This window comes from Malurus melanocephalus, unplaced genomic scaffold (assembly GCF_030028575.1).
Source record: "Malurus melanocephalus ecotype Western Australia unplaced genomic scaffold, MMel_1.1 scaffold_13, whole genome shotgun sequence".
NCBI lineage: Eukaryota > Metazoa > Chordata > Aves > Passeriformes > Maluridae > Malurus > Malurus melanocephalus.
Genome location: NW_026623245.1, coordinates 3,352,513 through 3,375,488, shown reverse-complemented (window position 1 = coordinate 3,375,488; position 22,976 = coordinate 3,352,513). Strand labels below are relative to the sequence as shown.

The 22,976-nt window shown below is 39.2% G+C and overlaps 1 protein-coding gene across 1 annotated transcript in view; it reads right to left on the bottom strand.

Annotated features, from left to right (window-relative positions):
- Positions 1-121: 121 nt before the first annotated feature.
- Positions 122-22,976, bottom strand: part of LOC130582697 (protocadherin Fat 4-like) — a 34,873-nt gene continuing 12,018 nt past the window's right edge. The window contains exons 14-41 of the mRNA XM_057381568.1: positions 22,102-22,227; positions 21,703-21,960; positions 21,288-21,386; positions 21,021-21,193; positions 19,950-20,098; positions 18,718-19,025; positions 17,827-18,096; positions 16,555-16,692; positions 15,575-15,791; positions 14,802-14,960; positions 14,266-14,417; positions 13,017-13,185; positions 11,918-12,126; positions 10,802-10,981; positions 9,975-10,194; positions 8,817-8,953; positions 8,001-8,144; positions 6,685-6,929; positions 6,103-6,212; positions 5,262-5,396; positions 5,012-5,148; positions 4,643-4,840; positions 4,216-4,310; positions 3,002-3,157; positions 2,312-2,509; positions 1,544-1,666; positions 942-1,152; positions 122-394 (exon numbers count right to left, since the gene is read on the bottom strand). Coding sequence (XP_057237551.1) covers positions 122-394; positions 942-1,152; positions 1,544-1,666; positions 2,312-2,509; positions 3,002-3,157; positions 4,216-4,310; positions 4,643-4,840; positions 5,012-5,148; positions 5,262-5,396; positions 6,103-6,212; positions 6,685-6,929; positions 8,001-8,144; positions 8,817-8,953; positions 9,975-10,194; positions 10,802-10,981; positions 11,918-12,126; positions 13,017-13,185; positions 14,266-14,417; positions 14,802-14,960; positions 15,575-15,791; positions 16,555-16,692; positions 17,827-18,096; positions 18,718-19,025; positions 19,950-20,098; positions 21,021-21,193; positions 21,288-21,386; positions 21,703-21,960; positions 22,102-22,227 — 4,989 coding nt within the window. The remainder of the gene's footprint in view (positions 395-941; positions 1,153-1,543; positions 1,667-2,311; positions 2,510-3,001; positions 3,158-4,215; positions 4,311-4,642; positions 4,841-5,011; positions 5,149-5,261; positions 5,397-6,102; positions 6,213-6,684; positions 6,930-8,000; positions 8,145-8,816; positions 8,954-9,974; positions 10,195-10,801; positions 10,982-11,917; positions 12,127-13,016; positions 13,186-14,265; positions 14,418-14,801; positions 14,961-15,574; positions 15,792-16,554; positions 16,693-17,826; positions 18,097-18,717; positions 19,026-19,949; positions 20,099-21,020; positions 21,194-21,287; positions 21,387-21,702; positions 21,961-22,101; positions 22,228-22,976) is intronic.

Genomic DNA, 22,976 nt, shown 5'->3' with positions numbered 1-22,976 from the left:
CCTTACAACAGCAGCAGAATTAAAATCTGGATAGAGCACCCATATTCTTAGTGTTAATTTAATTCTGTTCCAATGAGTCTCATTGTGTTATTTCTAAAAAATTTTCTTCATCGAAGTGTTCCTATAAAACAGATCCATCATCACTAGACTCATCATCTTCAGGTTCATCTGCACCAGAGTCATCATCACCAGAGTCATCATCTTCAGGGTCATCATCACCAGAGTCATCATCTTCAGGTTCATCATCCTCAGGCTCATCTTTAGGCTCGGCATCCAAAATCACTGCCACTTCTGAAAATTTGACCCCTTTCAGTTCTCTCTCAGTGGCAGGCACTGTGGGATGAGGTGTTAAGGAAAGAGCTGACTTCTGATTTGTGTCAGCCAGAAAGGAATCCTGCAAAAAAAGCATGAAGCAGGTGAGGCAGAAAACTACAAATGGCTGAGTGTGGACAAATTTTAAGCAGTAGAAATCATAAAATTGTGTATAAATGTACATATGTGTTCTGTCTCTGGAGCTACCAAAGAAAGCATTGGTTTTAAGGTTCTAAGTTTTAGGAGTAGCACCTGAGAACCCTTTACTGTACACATTCCATAAAGACAGAAGAGAGTCATCATTTCTGGATCAAAGTCCTCSTCATTCCAGGCAGGGACAAGCAGCCACTCTTGTAATATCTTTTTATAGAATCAGAATGCTTTGGGGTGGAAGGGACCATAAAAGATTGTCCAGCTCCAGCCCCCTGCATGGGCACGGACACCTTTCACTAGACCAGGTTGCTCCAAGTCCTGTCCAGGCTGGCCTTGAACACTTCCAGRGATTACTTCACAAGATAYTTCTTTTTAGTTCCATCACAGWTTTACTTTTTTGATAATGCCTTCAGTTATTTGATGAATAACAGTAAAATACATTTCACTCCATGCTTTGCAATCAAACAGCTCATTACCTGGTTTGTTGTGAATCCTGCAGTGGGCTGGGCCTCTACATTTCTACTTTCAGCAGCTTTTTCAGATGCTCCATTTTGCTCACGTTCACTCTTGTAATCCAGCAGCACTGTCTCCAGATAATTGTCTTTTTCAGGGGTCTGAATTTCATCTTTTTCAGCATCACTTCCTCTGGTGCCTTCCAGGTTGTCAAATGATATCATCTCAGTTCTCCTAAGAGAGTTAAGAGAATTCATAGCACCTTGAGCTGAGACAGAAATCTCAGTCTCTCTAAAACCAAGAGCAGCATGTACACTGATCTCAAAATTAGTGGGATTTTTCACAGGGGAATGTTAAGTAGCTTCTTGTATCCTGCAGGTTCTTTTCTACATAACAATTAACCATTTGCTAAAGAATAAGTAAGAATTTGCCTTTGATACAAGATTAAAAGATATTAACTCTGTTCAARTCTAGAGATTTTTAATTTATCACTGTGAGGGGCCTTAAAAATGGACCTATAGCCTAGAAAAGATCCTAGGAAAATCCTATGGTACCAGAGTAAACTAGAACCACAATTTTTTATATGTTATCTTTTATAAATTTGTGATAGCAGCAGTCTACTTACCCATTATTGATGTGCTCCAGTTTCTCTAAGCTTTTCAGACTTCCATTTTTGTCAACTGCCCATGGGTTATCGATGCCCTCCATAATTTCAACTTTTTTAACCAAATCCTGTTTCTCATATTTTCTGAAAATAATACATTAAATAATAATAATAATAATAATAATAATAATAATAATAATAATAATAATAATAATAATAATAATAATAATAATAATAATAATAATAAAAAATTTTTTAAGATTGGCATTACAGTTGTTTTAGAAACAGAAAACTACTTATTTGTGTCGTAAGTTTAATACACAACATTTACTTTCAGTATTATTCTGGGAATTAATTTAGAGTATTTCCTGTTTTTCCATAATGGTAGCAGTGTAAATGTTTACTTCCCTTCTGGAAATTGTTTTCCTCTAACACGTGGCCCTGGTGTCACTGAAGTTAAGCAGCAGAACCTCCCTTGATTTCATCATTCACAGAGTCAGGGGAGACTCCTGGGTGTATTACAGCTGCTTGCAATATCCACCTTACATTTCATAGTTTCTGCTGCCCACTTTTTACTGTTTTAGAAGTGTTTATTTCTGCTTTTGCTGTGTGACAAACACAAGAAGAAACAGCTTCCAGATGTGTGTGGTGCATCCACCGTAGCCGATCTTGGGTGATGCTCAGTGCAAATACCAGTATTTTATCAGACAAATATTTTTCAAGTTGACATTTAATTTAACCAATTATCTGTAGATCTAAAGGACATTGTTAAGGTAACCCTCTGTGTACCTTTTCTTTTTCAGATCCAGCAGGACATAGGCCAGGAAGGCAAAGAAGGTGGCGGCGAGCAGGACCCCAAGCACGATGGAGGCCACGAGCTCCGGGGACGCCGGGGCACCGGGAGCCTCCTCGATGGCAGCACTGACAGATGCTGAAAATACCTTCTCCAGTTCCAGCTCGATGTCACCCTTCTTCTCCCTCAGTTTTCTGAGGAGAGAAGGGTAAAATGTGCATGAYTTACCAGACTTTCATTTTGGCTGGAGGAGTGGTGAAGAAAATACAGAATATCCCTCACTGGTCTGCCAAGACCTTTTCCAAGGTTTCAGATTCAGTGCTGTTCTCAAGCAGMCRGCCCTGGTGCTTGTGGCCTAAAATRCTGCAAGCCTTGGATAGCTGAACTGGATCCACATCACTGTCATGTTACCAAAGAAATGTAAAATTCACCTAAAGTGGGAGTTTTTAATCAACATTCTGCCACTGTGAAGTCAATGTATATTTCAGTTATATTCTTTCTGCTTCAGCTTTTTTTTTTCTTAAACTGACTATTAAATCTGTTTTGCACAATTAAACAGCCTTATGCATGTTTTTGGCAAACTCTGAAAATTAGCTTTCAGTAAATAGTGAAAAGGCTCTCTGAATTCTAAAGAATCYTATCTGCATAAGCCCTGACACCCAGAAGTCAGACTGTGCCATACAGACCTTTTTACATCTTCTGCAGGTACTTCCTGGTGTGCCTCATCAAAAGCAAGGAATTTTACTTGGGTTTCATCAGTGCTGCTCCTTGCTTCTCTTTCAAACTCCTTGGAATAAACATGAACGATGTATACATTCCATTCAATTTGATCTTCCAGGACCCTGASATCATGTGAAGAAAACATTTTTAGTTAACTGGGCCATGACAGATTCTTTTACTCTGGAAATTAAATGAAGTAGTATTTAATGCAACACATGGCAGATATTAACTGATGCTAATAAAAATACCTGGGCAGCTATTTTGATCTAAGCAATCTAAGTAAAAATGCAGGATTATTATCAGCAAAGRAATTAAGCTATTTACCCAAAATTGTTGGGGGATTGAGTGGTAGAGAAAAATAATATCTATGGATTAATAGAAACAGTAAAGGTGGGGAGGAGAGAAATGGAGTCTCATAATCTTCACTGTTTTCTTCTTTAGCACAGAGATTTTCATGCTGGATTGGACCAGTGGTCTATCATTCTGCTAGCAATCAGTACCAGCTGCTTCCAAGGAAGTTTTCCATTTAATTTTTACCAGCAAGAAACTGGTGCCATAATAGCAGCAACATCACAAACTCATTTTTCCAACCTTCAGAATGATTTCCCTCTATAAGCACAGGATTCAATCTTTCCAATGTAAATATATGCTTATGTAGAGGCAAACAAAAGATCTTCCATCTTTGTTAAAATGCCAAGAAGGCCCAATTATGTTTTTAATTGTAGTGTGGCCATCACACATCCCTGGCTAATCCCCTGTTCCTGCAGGACTGGGATTTCCTGGAGAAGCTCTGCTGCAGTGCCATGAGGGAGGTTTTCCACCTGTAGCAATGGTGGGTTTGATTTGTGGTGTCTGTACTATGTCTCCACATTTTTATCTTGCTCTTCTTGAGAACCTTTATCTAGGCTGCTCACAAACATTGAGGTGGGAAGAGACCTCTTGAAATTGCATAGTCCAGTGATCTCTTTGACATTTGTCAGCCAAAARTTTACAAGGCAAAAATGGGTGGACTCCTGTGAATTCCCTCAAATTATTGTGAGCTACATGAAGTTGAAGGCCTGGCTTTTCCTGGGCACTGGCTGTATCACTTTCCTGTAGGCWGTCAGACCCCTATCCCAAAGGGATTCTAAATTTATCAYTAAACATTGTACCAGSATAAGCTTCMTGGCTTCAAAAATACCTTTGTACTTCAGCAATGTTTCTTTCCACGACATTGATCTTCTGATTGAGCACCAGCATCACAATATTGCTGCTGGAACTGGAATCAACAGTTACCTAAAAAAGAGTCACACGTGAGATTTTCTAAAGCAGTTGTCCCTCTCTTAGATTGATGCAAAAAAAATACCAAACACTAAACAATAACAAAAACGGTCTGTTATGAAATAATTGTCCTGCAAAAGTCAGGTTTTGTGGCAACATATTTTTATATGTCAATGAAAATGGTAACCTCTTAATTCTAGTATGTAAATATTCATGTATCTGACAGCCTTATTGACAGTGGGGTTTKTTTGTTTGTTTGGATTTTTKTTGCCATTTCCAAAATGTCCTTCTTGTTTACAATTTTGACATGGAAGTAAACCAAGACTGTACATTACAATCTTCCTTACATTGACTGTTGTCTGGGCTGTGAGTCTTCTTGTGCCTTGGTCCGCAGCTTGGACTTCCAGATAGAATGTTCCAGCCTTTCCTGCTACAGAAACTGTAAAAATCTGCCCAGTGTTTTCATTGATGTCAAATTCGTTGGTTTGGTCACTCACTAAGCTGTACAGCAGATGTCCATTGTCTCCTGAGTCTGGATCCATGGCCTGGGTTTAAAAAAGGTGATTTGTGACACTTGGCTTTTGGGCTGTGTGTTGCTCTTCAATCAGTGAGCCAGGCTCTCCAGAGTGGATTTAAGAGATCCTTTAATCCAGTGAAAGAAAACCAGATCTTTCCCAGGGTTTCTGCCCTGGAGAAGAGCAGAGGAAATACCCTACCTGGACTGTAATGACAGGGTACTTGTAGGGCACAGAGCTGGGAATCCGGGCAGAGTAGGAATTGCTGGAGAACACGGGCTCTTCGTTCACATCCTGCACGGAGAGCGTCAGCATGGCCACGTTCTCAGCAAACAGGTCTGTGACACACACCAGTTAGCAGCAACAACAAATCCCAGCCCCAATTCCAAAGGCTGGGCCACGCTGGGGCTTTGCAACATCTCTGCTGCATCCAGGGAGAGCAGAAAGTTACCTGAACGCAGGACTCCTGCAGCAGATGAGACTTTTTCGTTGGCTTTGACTAGAATCACATACTGAGAAATGGCCTCATAGTCCAAATTCACTGCTGTTCTCAGCTCACCACTTTGAGGATCCAACCTAAAGTGACCTGCAAGGAAAAATACAGATTTGGCTGTTGCAGCTGCCATTTCACTTGTATCCCACTCTACCTCTCGTGTCTTAGTTGCTCTTGGGATGATTCCGTGGCTCCTCTGCTCTGAACAGTGTGAAATTCAACACTTCCACTGGCCAAGCAGCAAAGGCATCACAGCTGGGCTCCTACCCCAGGCCAAACAGCTTTCAAACGTGGAAAGGAGCGGTATATGTGAAAAATAATTTCACATTATTTCACAGATGACAAGAATTGCATCTGCTCCTTGCACAACTCCATTTTTTATGTATTTCCATGTTTTCTCTSGGGTTCTACGTGCTTCCTTTGTTGTGGGCCAAATGGAGCCTGGGCACAGCTGCAACGGCTGCAGGAGGGCAGATGCCTTAACACAAGAGCAAGGAAATAATGCTTGGCAGGGAGGAAGCTGCTTGTGAACARCACTTTCTACTTTGGCTCTCCCAGTCTCTAAATTATCCTAGTTTAAGACTAAAAGAAGTCATTTTTTAGCAGGTTACCACCCTTTCTCAAGCCAAAGATCAGCAAAGTCAGTGCTGAAAAGCTCTGAAAGAAGTTAAGTGTACTCCTTTTTAAAAAAAAAAATAAAAATTTAAGCATGCTCTCCATCTACTCATTTATGCACAGCAACACCTGCCACGCAAAAGACAGGTTATGATGTTCTCTTGGCTATTTTAACAGCACTCACCTTTTTCATTGCCCGATACAACAGTGTAATCCATAGGTTTTCCTGAAGTTTCAATCACAGCAAAAGCATATATTAAATAATCCACTCCTGTGTTTTCCGCAACAGAAACGCTAATGCAGGAAATAAATGATAAATCATGTCAAATTTGCCATCAGTTGTTGCCCACACAGGCTTTGAAATTTAACTCTTTAAGAGAGAGTTCTCTGTTTAAAATCTTGCCCTTTCCCCCTAGTTATTTGCTGGGTCTGCCCCACTTTCAGAGTGCAGTGCAAATCCTGGTTTTCCAGCCAGATTTTGGGTTATCCTTGAGAAAAGCCAAAGGAAGAATGTTTTCGAGTGTGCAAGGGGAAAGGGACAAAGGATCTGGCTTACAAAAGCTGCAAAATAAATAAAAGGCAATGCCTCAATTAACGTTCACTGAACCCCCAGCGTAGCAGAATTTCCTGTGTTTTGCTTTAAAAAACCCCAAACTGATGTCCTTTCTTCTGCATGGAAAAATATGAAAATGAAATTCAACTTTGCCATGTTTTGCACTACCTGGGTAACACATCCCAGTTCGGTAATTTAATATGAAAGCCTCACCTGATCTCACTTTTGTTAAAGYGAGGAACGAATGGACGGTTGTCAAACACATTCAGAGTAACCACAGCGGTGTCATTTAAAGGAGGAGAACCTTTGTCCTTTGCCATCACTGTTAAATGCATCTCTCCAGATCTCGACAGGTTCCCAGTTGTAATTATCTTCCCCTCACTCGCATCCTCTATCAGGAAGAATGGGCTCACRCTGGGATCTGGGAGGATGTAGTACTCAATAAGGCCATTTTGCCCCTGCCATGAAAGAAACATGATTTCATGGGACTGGGAGTATATTTTGAAGGGTAGGGTAAACACTGAAACAAGAGAGTCACAAAACATCTAATGAAATTATTTTGGAAATAGTGATTTTTTTAAAGAATGAAAACTTGGGTTTGCTATGGTAGGATGGGTGCCAATTAAAGAAAAAAAACACAAAGCAGAAGAAAATTCACCACAAATTGGTCATTTATACAGTAAAAAAGTGGCAAAAAGGTCTAATGAAAATAAGTGGATGTGTAGAGGGGGACAGAGGGGTGAGGGTGGCACATGGAGGACAAGTGCCACTCTGTGCAGCTGAAGGAGGAGTTTCATTAGTGTCTCAATGCAGATCTCACACGGTTCAGCAATTTTCAAAAGCAATTGSACTTTTTATACAAGATCATTGAAAAGGCCGATTAAAAAGGCTGTTATTTGCAGCAATGTACCACAGCTGCAGCTATTCTAACCAAAATTATGCACGAAGAAATAGGAAGGCACCTGCTACACCTATTTTGTTGTCACTTTGAGATGTTTCATCTTGTAAATGATATAATTACCAGTGATGTTGTCATGGTGACCTGGTTGTCTACTGGATATCCCTGCCAGTGCTTGGATACTGTTTGATGGGTGTAGTAAAGRTACATCAAACAAAATTACATTTAAAAATGGGGACAGAGCTGGGGTGCCACACTTCAGAGSAGTTTGACAAGCAGACATTTTCTTGTTCAAACTACTTTATGATGCTTAGTTTTTACAAATTCTTCTACCTCAAAAGTTCAAATAACTTCAGAGAAACTAAATTGCTTCAGCCCTTGTATACTTCTGGTATACACAGGTGCAGCTCTGTGTAGTAAAGGCAAAAATTAAAGCAAACACAGCTGAGGAAACACGTCCTGAGCCAGGGAGTACGTCAGTGTCAATGCAGAGCCATCAAAACTCCTCATTTCCAATTCCCAGAGCTGATAGTTAACCAGGATTCACTTTCTGCYACATTTGGTGCTTCTGGAGCAGGAKGTCTGTGTGCTGCAGCCCAGAGCAGTGCTGGGGTCCAGCAGGAGGAGTTACCTGATCGCTGTCGGTGGCGCTCACGGTGATGACAGGAGCMCCCACAGGGTTCACCATGTTTATGGAAGCGGAATAGGAGCTCTGGGCAAACACTGGGGCATTATCATTCACATCAATCACTGCAACACTGACATGGGTAGTTGCCTAGAAAAAAAAGTGCATTTTAGAGTATTTRGAATGTCTTGTTTAACATGTTTTTTTCTTCCTTGCACATGCAGCAGAAAGTATAAATCCAGTTTTGAAAATGCTGCAGTAAAATGTTGYTTGGGTTAAATCTTGTGAACTCAAYATCAGAGATCACTGYGGGATTTTAATGGGAGAGGCATTAATTCAATGTTGCAGTAGGATTCTACTTTTGTCTGAATGAGTAAGAACAGKTTATGTTTAGGAGACCAACGTGTACTACATGCAGTTAAGGAAACCACACATGTTCTAGTTCTGTTGAGTAAGTGTTTAGTATCTTTTCAAATAAAAGAAATACAGCAGAACTAGAACCATCTGCTGAAAATACGTCTTCCATGAAAAATTATCCCATCACTTACACTTCTAACAACAGCAGGCAAAGACTCCAGTTYCCCAGCACAGGTCAGTCAGCAAATGCTTCAGGGTCAAAGCCTATCATGCATAACTTTGAAGCTTTTCACATAATTAAAGTATACTGCTACTCAGCGTGGTTAAAGGCTGTAGAAATCYGAGTCTAAACGTGGTGAGGTGACTCATTTATTCCACACAGTAAATGGCTGGGACAGATCTTCCTCCCAATAGTTCAAAATTCACTCTGAAGAGTGGCTGTTCATTACAGTAATGGTCTCTTACCTGGTAGAAAGGGGCAGATTTATTGTTGACTGCAGTCACTGTCAGGCTGTATTTATCTATGGTTTCATAGTCTGGAGARTTCTTTATCTTAATGATGCCCTGTATTTCATCTATCTCAAATGTATTTTCCCCATCACCTGAGAGATTTAAACAGGCATCATGCATTAATACATCTTAAAAGCCCTTTATTAACTACACTCTTAAATAATGTTTSCTTGTGTCCCAAGCTCACCAAAACCATTTTTTAAGTAGTGTATGGATAACGTAGAAGAGGAGCAGAAATATTTTGAGTGGATGGGCATTTGAAACCTGAGCTAAGAGAATGGGTGAATGGGTTTTGCAGACACATCTGTCACCCTGGTGATGGACAGCACACTGGAGTTCAGGGGTCAGTCTATTGAACAAGATCCTCCAAGCCTGTGCAAGTTTTTGAGGCACTTTTGCAGTGTTCTGACCTTCTCTAGGTTCACYCTCATGTTTGCTGCTTGCAGTGGTTCGAAGGCATAACTGGGTTCCTGCCAAAACCTCTCACAGGAGTTGTCTCTGAATTTAYTGTCTCTAATGGAGGTGGGCTGAGTGACCCAGAGATGTAAAGAGAAATCAGTTTGGCTGCCAGAAGATGTGGCAGTGACTTCTGTTGATTTTAACCAGCCTCAAAGCCTGTGTGCCTATTGGAAATAACAGACTAAAACCATGTAAAACTCTATTCACATGGCTCATGATGGTCCTTACAATTAAACCAGTCATTTCAGCTCCTGCAGGAATCTAAATTTCCTTAAATTTCCTTAAATCTGTTGTCTTCTTCAGTGCAGGGATGAATCAGACCCTGGACCCTTATTCCTCACTCAAGGAAACTTTTTTTAATCCAAATTACTCCTGTTGATTGCAGCTACAGCAGTCAAGTGCCTAAAGATTTTTTACATAGATGATTTTAACAGGATTAAGAATACAATTAAAAGCACAATTTTTAGTATCTGCAAAGTTCCTATTCAGGCAGTTTGAAAATTGAATGAGCATAAACTAATAACATTCCAAACCAGGTGCAAGTGAGCCTTTTCTTGGCATTTGTGGAAAGAGGTTAGGAAATAAAATGGATAATACTGTTTATGCTCCTAATTGTATAGAAAACAAAGTGATAATGGCAGAATTCSTTGTTACCTGTGAGGCTGTACAGAACAAAGGCATTGTCTCCTGTGTCCCTGTCTGATGCTGTGATTTTTCCAACAATGAATCCCACAGGTGCGTTTTCACTGACACTGAATTCAGCCACCGGATCAAAGACAGGAGGCCAGTCATTSACATCCGTGATCTTTATGACAACTGTGCAGTAACCCCTCTTCTTCTCAGGGATTCCATCATCTTCAGCATAAACCACAACCTGTAGGTTACACAGTTATTGGCGAGGAGAAATCATACAAAGAGGTTTTTGCATAAGGATTAAAAAAAAATCCTGGTCAATTTTAAACTTTGGAATATTCCTAGAAATGTAAAGTCCGGTTCTGAATTYACCTCAAAATGATTATTGAAAACTTAAGGAGTATTTGAGTCAAYTTAAAATGTCTTTGTAGAACCAACAATTTCACCAACATTTTTGCTTGAATCAAAACAAGATCATAAAAAACATCCAGCAGTGGCAACAACAAAAAGAGGATGAACTGAGAACCATATCTGCAATATCTCAGTCCAGCCCAGATTCAAGCAWACAGACAACACTGAATACCATGAGCTGTCATTGTGAAATTAGTTATTCATGTGCTGAAGTGTTTGCAGGGTGGGTGAACAATGAGCTGAGCTTGAATTTCATTRTAGTCCAAAGGCAGTGGCTTGTTTTAATAATGCCTCTCAGGTTGAGATGCTCAAGCTCTAAACCAACACAGAAATTGTTCACACATTATCAAACTAAACTAAAGCACAAGTGTCACCTGTTATCCAAGAGAAGGACAAAGAGCTCTGAATAAAGAAGATTTAAGAAATCTAAAGCAAACCTGATACTCTGTAGGTTCCTCTTCATAATCAAAGGGGGCAGTGGAATAAAGGATTCCAGTTGTTTCATTTATCCTGAATTTTAGTCCRTGTCCRTTGAGAATGCCATATGTTAGGAAACCATTTCTACCTGTGTCATTATCCTGAGCTTGCAGCTGGACAATCTGAGTAGGAGGTGAATTCTGTGTAGGAAGAAGGATTGAGGTTCTCAGAGATTGCTTTGCTGCAATTTCTTGAATTATGTCAGAGGGGAAAGTAACAGATACAGCAGTATAGACATTGCAAAACCAAAATTATATAACTTGTTAAGCACAGAGAGTTATTTGTTTTCTCTATTTTGCAGAAAATAACTATTTTCCTTCCCCCATGTCTTTACCCATAGCTGCAATTYTCAGAAGAAAAATTATGATTGCAAWAAAAAYRTTAACCTCAAGCATCTGACTTGYTSTTATTTCTGTTTWACAGCCTAWGAAACTCAATKAATGTTCTCACATYCAAAATCATCTTTCTTTCTSAACACTATTTGGCTAATAATTAGTCTTATCAAAATAAATAATGTAATTCTTCCTTTTTAAGATGTTACTTGCATCAAGATTGACAGAAGATATCAATGTTTCACTTGCACGGCCATTTGAGACCTTATCTGAAGTTATTTGATCCAACAGGGCATCCAGCAATTCCCACTGTGTAAATATTTCACACAGAAATCAATTTTTTAAGGTTGGGAAATGTGATTCTAGCTCTTCTCGATAAACCAACTGGGAACATTAAAATTAGGTGTAATAAGTGAACTTATATTTAGCTCASTGGTAGAAATGGACTCAGTTTGAAATCAGTTGTGGCTGCTAAAGAGAATATGTGTGGGTCAGGTGGAGATCTCAAAGGCAAGGTATGTGCTATATAAAATACTAACACAATCAATGTGCTTCTTTTTTAGAAAAAAAAAAAGCAGCCAGCAGAATAAGTGTGGAAAGTGTTGTTTGAAAATTGAAGAGTTGCCTATTTACAGAAGGTTCACTTATATACTCAACAAAAGATTATTTTTCATYATTTATTATATTATTATTATTCTTTTGAATATTTATTTTTGGGATTTGGTTGGGATGATGTTRTCTTACCTCTGCCAATTTCTCTTCTAGTAGAGAGGATGGGAAAACTGGAGGRAAATCATTTTCATCAATAACTTCCACCTTCACGTCAACTTCATTAAATATGGCAGCATTGGATGAATCTGTTGCYCGTACCTTGAAATTTACTGGAAAATCTTCCAGTTCTAGATTCCTACTTGTTCTTATGACACCACTGGAGGAATGGATAATGAAATATCCTGTTAAAAAAAAATGAACCAAAAATTATTCTAGTTATGATTTTATTAGTTGAAACTGAAGATATGAATCCTCCAGTGAAAACTGTACATTATTTATATAAATATTGCATGTTAACAGTATTCATCAAATAACAAAATGAAATTCAATGTTTTTACGAGGTTGAGAAGAATGTCAGATATATTCAGAGCTGTAAGTAACAAAAAGAAATGATTCAGAAGGTCAGATGGGAACCAAAGGGGAGAAAATTCAATCCARTACTCTCCAGTCAGGTCTTCACCTTCCTCTGAGACAGTCAGAGATTATTTGCCCCTGTTTCAGTTAGAAATTTTTWTATTTCCTAGGAGCTCCTTTTCTTAATGAAGATGAGGAATTTTGCAACTAACTTCAAGATCACAACTTCATACAAAAGAGTTTACAAAACAGAAACAGAAATTGGCTGTTTGATTATTCAATAAAATTATCTCTGTATTTAGCAAAAAAAGACCAAGCACTGATGCATCTGACCATGTGTAAACTTACTCTAGGCACTCACACTTGTTAAGAAAATGTTGCTGAGTTAGTTTTTCTACTAGTTTTGGTTCTGTTAGTTATGTTTTCTCCCTCCAGTGTAACTTTATGCCTGAGCAGGTAGCGACTGCCCTTCCTGCAGCAGACACAGCACACAGTGGGTGAAGCCAGCCTGGTATCGTGTGGCTCAAGCTGTTCTGACAGAAATTCAATCRGGTGCCCACAGCTGATCCAGATCAAACCTGGGGTCATTCACATCCAGTATTAATGGCCGTGGAACTGAAATAAGGGCAAAAGGAAGGAGAGAAGGAACAATCCCCACGCTCGGTGCTGTGCTCGCTGTTTCACCCCCCTCTTCTGTCATTCCACATCAAGAGCTCACCCTTCTCATCTCCAGAGACAATGCTGTAGTTCACAGGGAGATTGTACAAGACACTGATGGACACAACAAACGTGTCTGGGGGTGTCTTCTCTGACAAGGGGGCAGGGTGATAGGCTGCTTCCGAGAACACAGGGTAGGAGACATCCACGGGAACTACGGTGACTGACACCTGCGGAGAAAAGGACACGGCTCAGGGTTATGCTTTCAGCTTTAGCAGAAACTTTCTTATTGAGATGTGAGACAGCACAAGGCCAGGCCTTGGCCAGTGARGAAAAGCCTGGGACTGTTGTGTGCCCAGTTTGACACGGCCCTGAAGGCAGCAAATATTTGTGGAAAACACCAGCAGCCTCCTCAGTTTAGCTTTGCTAAATACAGAGAGGGATTCCAGTTCCTCACATTCAGSACCTTTCACTAAGGACTTCCTTAAGTGAGCAGCTCTCAGAAGGATTCACTGATGTCCAGTGAATAACCAGAGCAGGAACTTGTAAGTACCGTATTTTAGAACTATGATAACTGATTCATAGAATTAAAAAAAAAAACCCCAAAAAAGCAGGTGGCAAACAAATAATGGCTACTTCTTCACCAAAATAAAAATAAATTATTKCTAATTATTGCCAGAGAGCTGCTGTCCAGTTTTCTTAAGAATGATGGCTTGGAAGTCTACATTTTGAGGCTGTTGAAGATAATTTTCTAAATGTCTTTATCCATACAGATTTCTAGKTCTTTTTTTAATTCTGATATTTAGTGGCAAAAGATCACCAGCAAGGTATAAGCACTGTGTAAAAACATTTTTTATCATATTTAACTTTCTCATTCTTCAATTTAGAAATTATTTTTTTCTTACATTACAGGAAAATAAACAGGAACACTTATTTGCCATCTCCTGTTTATTTATCACATACTTCCATGACATCCTTTCTGACTGCCTCATTCTTTGACCTTGCTCAGAAGTCCCCACTGCTCTAATCCTCCTCCCTCACAGCCTGGAGCTTTTGTCTATCTTCTCTGAAATGGAGTGATCACAACAATTTTGGGTGATGTGCCAGCAATTGCTAGGGCAGTGTAASTTGGTAACTGTTATCTTGTAGCCTGAAACAGCAGTGACAGTGASTGTCTGACATTCTCATTCTTGGTTTGCATCGTTTTGCCTCACTGATACCCATTTCCTGGGGTAGTTATGCTCAGTTTAGAATAAAACAATTTGAGGAATAAACTGTGCAAGTAGACATTGAGGTAGAAATTTTAGTACCTTTACAGATGTTGACAGAGGTGGCAGACCCGAATCTGTGGCGGTGACATTCAAGGAGTAATACAGGGGAGCAGTTTGTTTGGATAAATCCCTTGTTAACCTGAGCTCTCCTGTGGTACTGGAAAGATTGAAGAGGCCTTCTGAGTTTCCACCTGRAAACAAAAGAATTRTTGGAGAYGTTCCCTGGAAKCAGRGACAAGTGACTGAASCCAGGTTGAAATCCTGACCTGTACRTGTGACCTGGAGCACAGACAYCCCCTCCRGCCCCCCTTGGCTCTAAACATGGCCAGGAGTGAATTCAGCACGGGTCTCTCAAGACTTTGATCCATCAGGTGAGGATCTCCAAGGACACCATCTSTGGGAAACCTGCTCCAGTAATTATTGGTCCTCACAGAGGATGTTTTACCCCTTCTGTCCACTCAGAACCTGCCAGCTCAATTTATGACCATTCTCTCTTATTCTGGTGTCATGCAGCTTGGTTTACCAGTATCAAGCATCCCACTAATAAACAGCCATGAGATTTTTTTCTAACATACCTGAAATACTGTAGAAAATRCCTTCATCGTAACCCTTGCCTTCATCACTTGCATTGATATCTACTACCAGTGTGCCAGCTGTAGAATTGTCTAGAAGGATCTTGTAATACGAGGGCTGGTCAAACATGGGTCCTTCTTCATTGACATCTTCCACAGTAACTGAGAAAGAATCATCACATTTGGTGAGCTTTACCTAAATGATTACAAGTTTGGTTTATTTTTTCAGCTAATGTAAACTAACACAGCTCCTCTGAATGAGAGTATATGAGGGCTGCCCAAACGCTAGGATACCAACTTCACAGAAATCTGTATGGCTTTTTTTTTCCAACTGAACAAATTTGTATAATTATTTTAGAGAAAAARAAACAACACCAATCAAGCACTGTTATTTTAACAACACTAAAAATCACTGTCAACACTATTTATCACCCCAGAAACTGCCCTTCTGTATACTAGCAAAAAAAACCCTGAATTATGTTTTTGGAAACCTTTTCAATCAAAATGTCAATGGGCTCTCTGAAAGTAGAAAAAAATTGTGAATATATTGAAAGAAGTAATGTCAGTTTGTGTGAAAAGTCTTCGTTTTTGACATGGCAAACATTTTTGAAAAAAATTTTGTCTCGCTGTAGTGGAAAGATCACATCATCATTTCTGATAATTTACTCTAGCAGACTGCATTAATGCTGGTTCAGAATTACACTGGCTGAAATATTCCCTAGGGGAAACTAAGATTTTTTTTCTGTGGTAAAAAAAAAGCTTCTTTTCAGAGCTACCTGTAATGTTTGCTGTGTCCTGGAGAAGTGGCTCTCCAGGGTTGAAAGCTTTCAGAATAAACATATACTGGGAATGACTTTCATAGTCCAGAGGTTGAAGGGTTGCAATATCTCCAGAAAGTTCTCCAATGTGAAATGAAGCTGTCTCTCCAGTTATGGTGTAATGAATGATGGCATTGTACCCTACATCTTCGTCTGTGGCTACTGCACTCAAAATCTAAAAAAATAAGGGGAAAAAAGTCAGAAAAAAATGTTTAGAGTGGAATAAAGAGAGTGGCAAAACATGCACACAAGGCTGGTATTGACCCATAGTGTTTACTGAGTGAATTACTCATTAATTGATTAAATGCAGTGCCGGAATTCTGGCACAGCTTGTGGCAGGGCAGTTACAGATTGTCAGGGGACACCTCTTCCCTTGATTCCTGCAAAGCATTAGATCATATCAGCAAGGCAGATMTGGAGCCAGAAATGGATACACTGGGAGGCTGCCCACGGAAGATGTGATGCCYCWTTCCTGGAAATGTCCAAGGCCAGGTTGGATGGAGCCCTGAGCAAGCTGTTCTAGTGGGAGGTGTCCCCCAAGGCAAAGTGATCGGAACAAAGTGATCTTTAAGGTCCCTTCCAACCCAAACCATGATTCTTAGACACAAAAGCTTAAGAACAGAAATTCTGCACAACATCTACAGAATTAAACATCCTTAAAAGATGTTGCCCATAGATCCTGTGAAAACTCCATCTGTGCAGTGTGGCATCACTGCTGAGGACAGGGGGGAAAGGGGGAGCAGCTCCCACTCTTTTGTGAGAGTTTTAGAAAGAATCAGTGGGACAGGTACTCCACTGTCATACAAACCAAACATGCTGTGTGATTTCACAGATCCCAAAAAGTAACAAATCATGTTCAATGAGAGATTACTGCCCTTCCCACGTTCACACAGAGAAAACAAATGCAGAGCAGCCTGTTGATTGTTAGTGCTACACACCACACGTGGAGGCTCATTCTCCTTCACAGTTACAGAGTAGGATTTCTGGGRGAACACTGGTGGGTTGTCATTCACATCTTCCACAGTGATGCTCACATCTAAGCTTGCAGATTGTGGAGGTTTGCCAGAATCCGTGGCCTGGGAAGGAACAACTTGTCACTGAAAACAGCACTACTTGGACACAAGCTTATTTTGTCAGTTCAGTTTTGCTACAAAAATCATCAGCTTTTGCCTCGGAAGTCTTTCTGCTGGACCAGTTATCCCTCAGTGACACTTCTCTAGCCCTGTGCTTGATTAGTTGCCACATCTTCCTGCAGCTGGTGTTATCCCATCACATGCTCTGCCTCATTTCATTAACAATTAATCAAAAGCTCAAGCCTGGATGCAGATCAAACGTGTCATATGATCAGATGTGGCACTAATCAACACAAAACTGTGATGTACAGTTGTTTGTGCTGTGGCACTTAAAAGAATAAGGAAATCCCTTGCATTTTGAAGGTTTAAAGTGCCAACAAAGCAAATTGTGAAGAGCATCCAGTATGTGCAAATTCACAGTCAGTTTTACACTGCACAAATATCTGCCATAGAAAATTCTAATCTGTAGGTAAATATAGACAATTTTCAATCAGTCTTAAAAGGTGTCCATGTCAATTAACTTGAAATTTTTCATAAGATACTGCCCAATTTTTTCTGTCTCCTCTGTACCTTCCACAAGTTCTCTGACCTGTTAAAATATTTGCTAGCAGTAAAAATACCCTTCAGATATAATTGTACTCAATGGCCAGTGCTGGAACACTTCTTTTTATGCACAATAGTTGATCTGATTAGTAGCAGTAAAAATCAATTAAATCARCTAGAATAAATGGATACCCTCATCAATGCTGAATGAAAGTTTATACTTTTGGGTTTTTACTTGAAAAAACTCATTTCAGGTATTTTTTAAAAGGTCTAAAAACATMTATTTTGGAAAATGAATTAAATAAGGAAAAGGGACACATAACTTGGATTGGGCTCAGGAATGCTTTTCAGATGTCACAGTCAGCTGTTGTATGACTGTGACCTTTTAAATTTGGGATTTGTGGCTCATTTATTCACTAATATAAATTTAAAGACCAGAAAACAGAGTTCTGCATACAAAACATAAGGAACTGTCAAAATTCATCCATGAATTCTAATGGAATTCTCTAAGATTATGTGATTTTCTTGTGATGGTTCAGTATTTTTTTTTTATTTTGAGAATTCTRTGAACTTGTATCAAATTCGCCAACTTACCATTATTTTCAATTCATAACTGTCCATCACTTCTCTATCTAAGGCTTTTTTTATTATCAACTTGCCAGTAGAACTGTTAATATGGAATGATCCAGCAAAATCATCTTGCAGATRGTATCTTATACTCGCATTATCTCCTCTATCGAGATCAGTGGCAGAAAATGTGCCCAAGTCCAGACCAGCTGCATTCTCAGGAGCTGATAAATCAGTTTGGATCGATGCTGAGAAAACTGGAGGGTTGTCATTGATGTCTTCAACTCTCACAGTTACCTATATTGAAAAACAAAAAACAAAAGAGACAAAAGAAAAAGAGAGAATAAAATCTAAGCTATAGAAGCTGTATCCRAAGGAGAATTTCGATTAATTTTAGTCTATGGAAGCCTATGGAAAAACAAAAAAACCCATTTTTTTACATTTTCAAGTAAAAAAATGCCCCAAACCAGATATATAATAATTTCAGCATTTTTCAGCATTTGAGCATTCTCACAACCTCTACATTTTTTGTTTTTAAATTCTCAGTTGGAAGATAACATATATGTGAAATAACTGGAAGAGGTGAACAGAATTCATAACCTGGGGCTTTTTGGCTCATCTACATCATGCATTTGACAAAGCTGTGCACAGAACCAGTTTTGGTGTTAATCAGTTTCTCTGGTTATGGGCTGTTCACAAGGAGCTCTCAGGGAGKGACACAATCTGTGAAGCTGACAGTATCTCCAGATGGTAATATCTCCTCAGGATATAAAAAAAGGGAAATTAWATAGAAGGCTCTCAAAGCTTCACATTTGAATAGCAGGAGACACGCATCTGAATTCTTGTCAATTGTTATTATTTTTTYAAGATATTTCATATTCCTTGATAAAAAATATTTTGAAATGCATATAAGCATACCAGAGCCACAGCTGTGTTGGGTGGCACCAGAGAATCCACAGCTTCCACCAGGATGCTGTACAGGTCTCTCTCTTCCCAATCCAGTGGGGCAAGAGCCACGATGTCTCCTTCGTCCCCAATGAAGAATTTGTCCCAGTGGGTTTTTAGGGAGTACCCAACCCGCACAGCGATGCTTCCAGTCAGAGCCTTCACAGAGCCCACTGCAGACCCTGAGGGTTTGTTTTCCTCAATGCTGTACTCATAGCTGGACCTCTCAAAAGTCAGTCCAAAGCTGGTGTCATTTACCAGCAAGTAGAGAGTGACAGAGACTGAAGAGAGAAAACAAATTCAAATAGTGAAGGCACTGCTAAAATCATCATGATCCGTGCTCTGTGCCCTTAAGCTCTTCAGGAAGTAGTAGAAAATTATAGAAATTATCATGGAGGAAAGAGAAATGATAAGAAAAAAGAAGTCAATAGTAATAAGGATTACCATGTAACACAAAACATGATGTCTTTTTTACCTAATTGATTTTCCAAAATAATTTCACTTCCCTGATTACAGAAATACTGCTTCAGTATGACAGGGGAGCAAGGATCACCAGTCTGAAGCTAATGGGATGTGCAYATGTTTCACACTCCTTTAAAATCTGACCCTTAATTGCTTTGTAACAAGAGAGGAGAGATATGGCTTAAACCAGGAGTGCAATTTCTGTCATGACCACCCATCCTATTTGAAAAGAATCAGTTGTTTCTCCTGTCCATGATAAATCAAAGTTAACGTCCAAAACACACATGAAAAAAAATGCAAAAAATACTACTTGATTGAATATTTTTTGAAAGAACTCAGGTGAGGGTGATTTTCCAGCTTCTGTTTGTTTAAATGTTTCTAATTTTAAGAAGATAAAGGAAAACTGAAAGAGAAACATATCATCAATATTATCTGAATATATAATTTTAGAGGGACTACAACTATGAAGTCCTGAGTTTTGTACCATAAGTACAACTGCAATAAATGAATTTTTAAAAATACTATTTTCTAACCAGGGTTACCAAAGTCAAGTTTTCTGTTAATATGATTGGCTTGGAGGAGATCAAAATGTAAAAAGCAAATATTCATCATTGCTGAAATGTGACAAGTTTTGTTTTCCTTAAATTCAGTTTGAGTTGACAGAAATTAATATCAAATTTAAACGTTTGCAAGGGCTATGTTTATGTGGGTAAAGAAAAGAAAAAAGGGTAAAAGTGGTTTACCATTTGATGTAAGCTGAGGAATTCCATGATCAGTAGCAACAACTGTCARTGTAACAACTGTGTCAGCTGTGATGTGGTCCAGGTTACTGCTGAGAGTGATTTCTCCTGTGCCATTATTTATATGGAAATCATCAGAAGGGTTCATGAAGCTGATTAAAGAGCAATCAGGAGAGTATTCATATTAATGACCTTGGAAGTGCCATCTACTTACTGCTGTTAGGAACACTCAACAAACAACATTTGCCTATTTATAAAGAACAGCTTTTAATTGCTGTCTTAAACTTAARTATAYTGGCCTTYTATTTCCAAGTAAGATTTCCATCATGAAAATGTACAGCATTTATGCTTTCAGTTCCTGTTAAACCCCAAGGCTTTTATGTTCCCACTAGGAGAAGGCAAATACTGCACACTCAGCTGCATATTCAGGAGTAGAAGAAACCCAAGTGACATTCATCTACTAATTCCTGGTGTTCTATGARCTCTCACAGATTAACTGGATTTCTCACAAGTAATGTGTTTTAGGTAGAATGCCAAGAGTTAAAAGTAACCTCTTTCAAGGCAGTAGTTTGAAACATCCACAAGTTTACTGCTCATTCATCTGTCCTCAATCTATGCTTTTCATGTCAAGGTGTCTTGGTATTTTCCATGATATGGAGCTTATAGAAATATCTTTCTCCATTGATTTTTCKATACATAGTGCATTAAGGAGGTTAATTTCTTATCTCCTCCTCCCAGCAAACAGAAGATACATAAAAAGAGTCAGAGATTAATTTACTTCCTACCCAGAAACTTCAGTGTATTATTCAAAATTTCAGAAATTCAAACAAATCTTGTCTGTGGGTTTTTACTGACGGTTTATCATGTGGTTGTGCCCTCTCTTATGACATAATCATGATTTGATAAGCKCTAAAACACACAGTCATGACGATCCTTCTTCCTAAGTTTAGAAATCATAACTGATTATAGTACGTGTAAAAAGATTTATGAAAAGACCTTATCCCTCTTATGATCAATAAAAATACCTTTCTRTTACTCTCACAGCAGATACTTATTAACCACCCAGAAATGTACCTGTAGGAAATGACMGCATTGTTCCCAAGGTCAAGGTCTGTGGCAGACACTGCCAGGACAAACTCTCCCTCTTTTGCTGTTGCCACACGGACGCTGGCTGAGTACTGTGCCCTTGTGAACTGAGGAGGGTTGTCATTCACATCCAACACCTGAATGCTGACGTGTGTGAAATTCTGGGGTGTGACAGGAGAAAACAGTGATTCAGAAAATGCACAGACATGTAACTGTGCAAATAGAAGGGAGTTCAAATGAAGCATAAGCCCTTACCTGCCTTTGAGGCACTCCATTATCAGATGCCACCAGGAGCAGCTCATAYTTCTCTTTCCTTTCTCGGTCCACARAGCCAGTAACCAGAATGGTTCCATCCTAGGGAAGGCAGTGGTTCAGTGYATGGATCATTTGGAGAACTCTTGTACACAGAACTCTCAAAAGAGTCAAGGGATTGAAATAATCTGTTCTCCTTTGGACTAGTTCACATTCCAAGCAACACCTGACCAGGAATGTCTTAGTTTTTGAATATCAACATGTATTTCCAACCTACAGGGCAGGGCACATGCTGGTTTTGGTGTGTATTAGAATGGYACTGCCTGTTCTTTTTACCTGATATATTGTATACTCTATGCCAARTAACTTCATGAACAGCAGTATCTAAATACTGTTCCCACCACACCCAAACCCTTACCTGCTGGATGCTGTATGGATTGTCCCCATCCTCAGCTGACAAGTAATAAGTAATTCGTGCGTTCTCTCCCTCATCCAAATCAGAGGCAGTCACATGTCCAACTCCAGCAGGATTATCCACCATGTATTCCCCTTCCAGAACCTCAAAAGTGTATGGCTGCATCTGAAACTCTGGGTTGTTATCATTGACATCCAGAACAGTGATGTGGAACAAGGCACTTGAATTAAGCCCATCTTYTACACTGTCAACTGCCCATACCTGATAAAGAAAGGGGAAAAAAARGAATTTTAGTTGACTGCATTGTTATTTTAACCTCTGATAAAGAGAYGAAAAGGCTTTCAAGTTCAAGGGAATGAAGTAGAGATGAGCCAGAGCTGCAGATTCTCTCTCCAAATTTACTTGTAAAGTGAATCCAGATGTAGTCTCCCTGTCCAGTTCTGTGTCATTCCTTAATGAAAGTGTTCCAGGGATATCCACAGTAAATGAAGTGCTGTTGTGAATAAAGTATCCCTGGGAAAAGCCAGCCTAAAAAGAAAACATAATTCATTTAAGTTTAAAATTATTAACATTTAAGTTCAAAAAAYAATCTTATTAATACTACTGCCTGACATTTTTATAAGACTTCTCATTACAGAAGTACAAGTGATCTGCCAGGTTTAATAAATTAAACCCTGCACCCTGAGCTATTGGAAAAGTAGACTTTTTTTGGCAAACAGGAATTGGGATATGTGGAAGCATTTATGGGCTTCCCTATTTGTGTCCTACACATTCTGTCTCCCTAAAGCTCTCCAAGACTTATCCCCAAGATGCAAAGGGCAACAAAACAAAGTTAGTGGAGCCTGAACTGAGCATTTATGCCACTTTAAAACTGACACAAGCAAGAATATTGCAGCAGATCAGGAATCTCTTCCTCCAAAGCCTGTCCCTAGAGCCACAGCTACATGCAAAATGTGTTTATAAAAAAGGGAGAAAGAAACAACTTGTAAAGCAGAGGGAATTTTTTWAATTTCCTATTAGAGAAGAAACAACTCAATCAGGGTTACAAATTGCCTCTCTCTCTAACTAAGCTAATATTAAGGATAAGTTTACCAAGTTTGGTTTACCAAGCAACACTCAATCAGAAAATACTATTTTGACATGAGAAGCAATAAGACAAAAAGTAAAAAAAAAAATATTCTCTGCCTGCTGTGATGTGCAGATAAGCAAACAACACTTCCTGTCCTGGATCACAGATGCAGGGGGAGGGAAGCTCTCCCCATCTTCTCTGATACAAC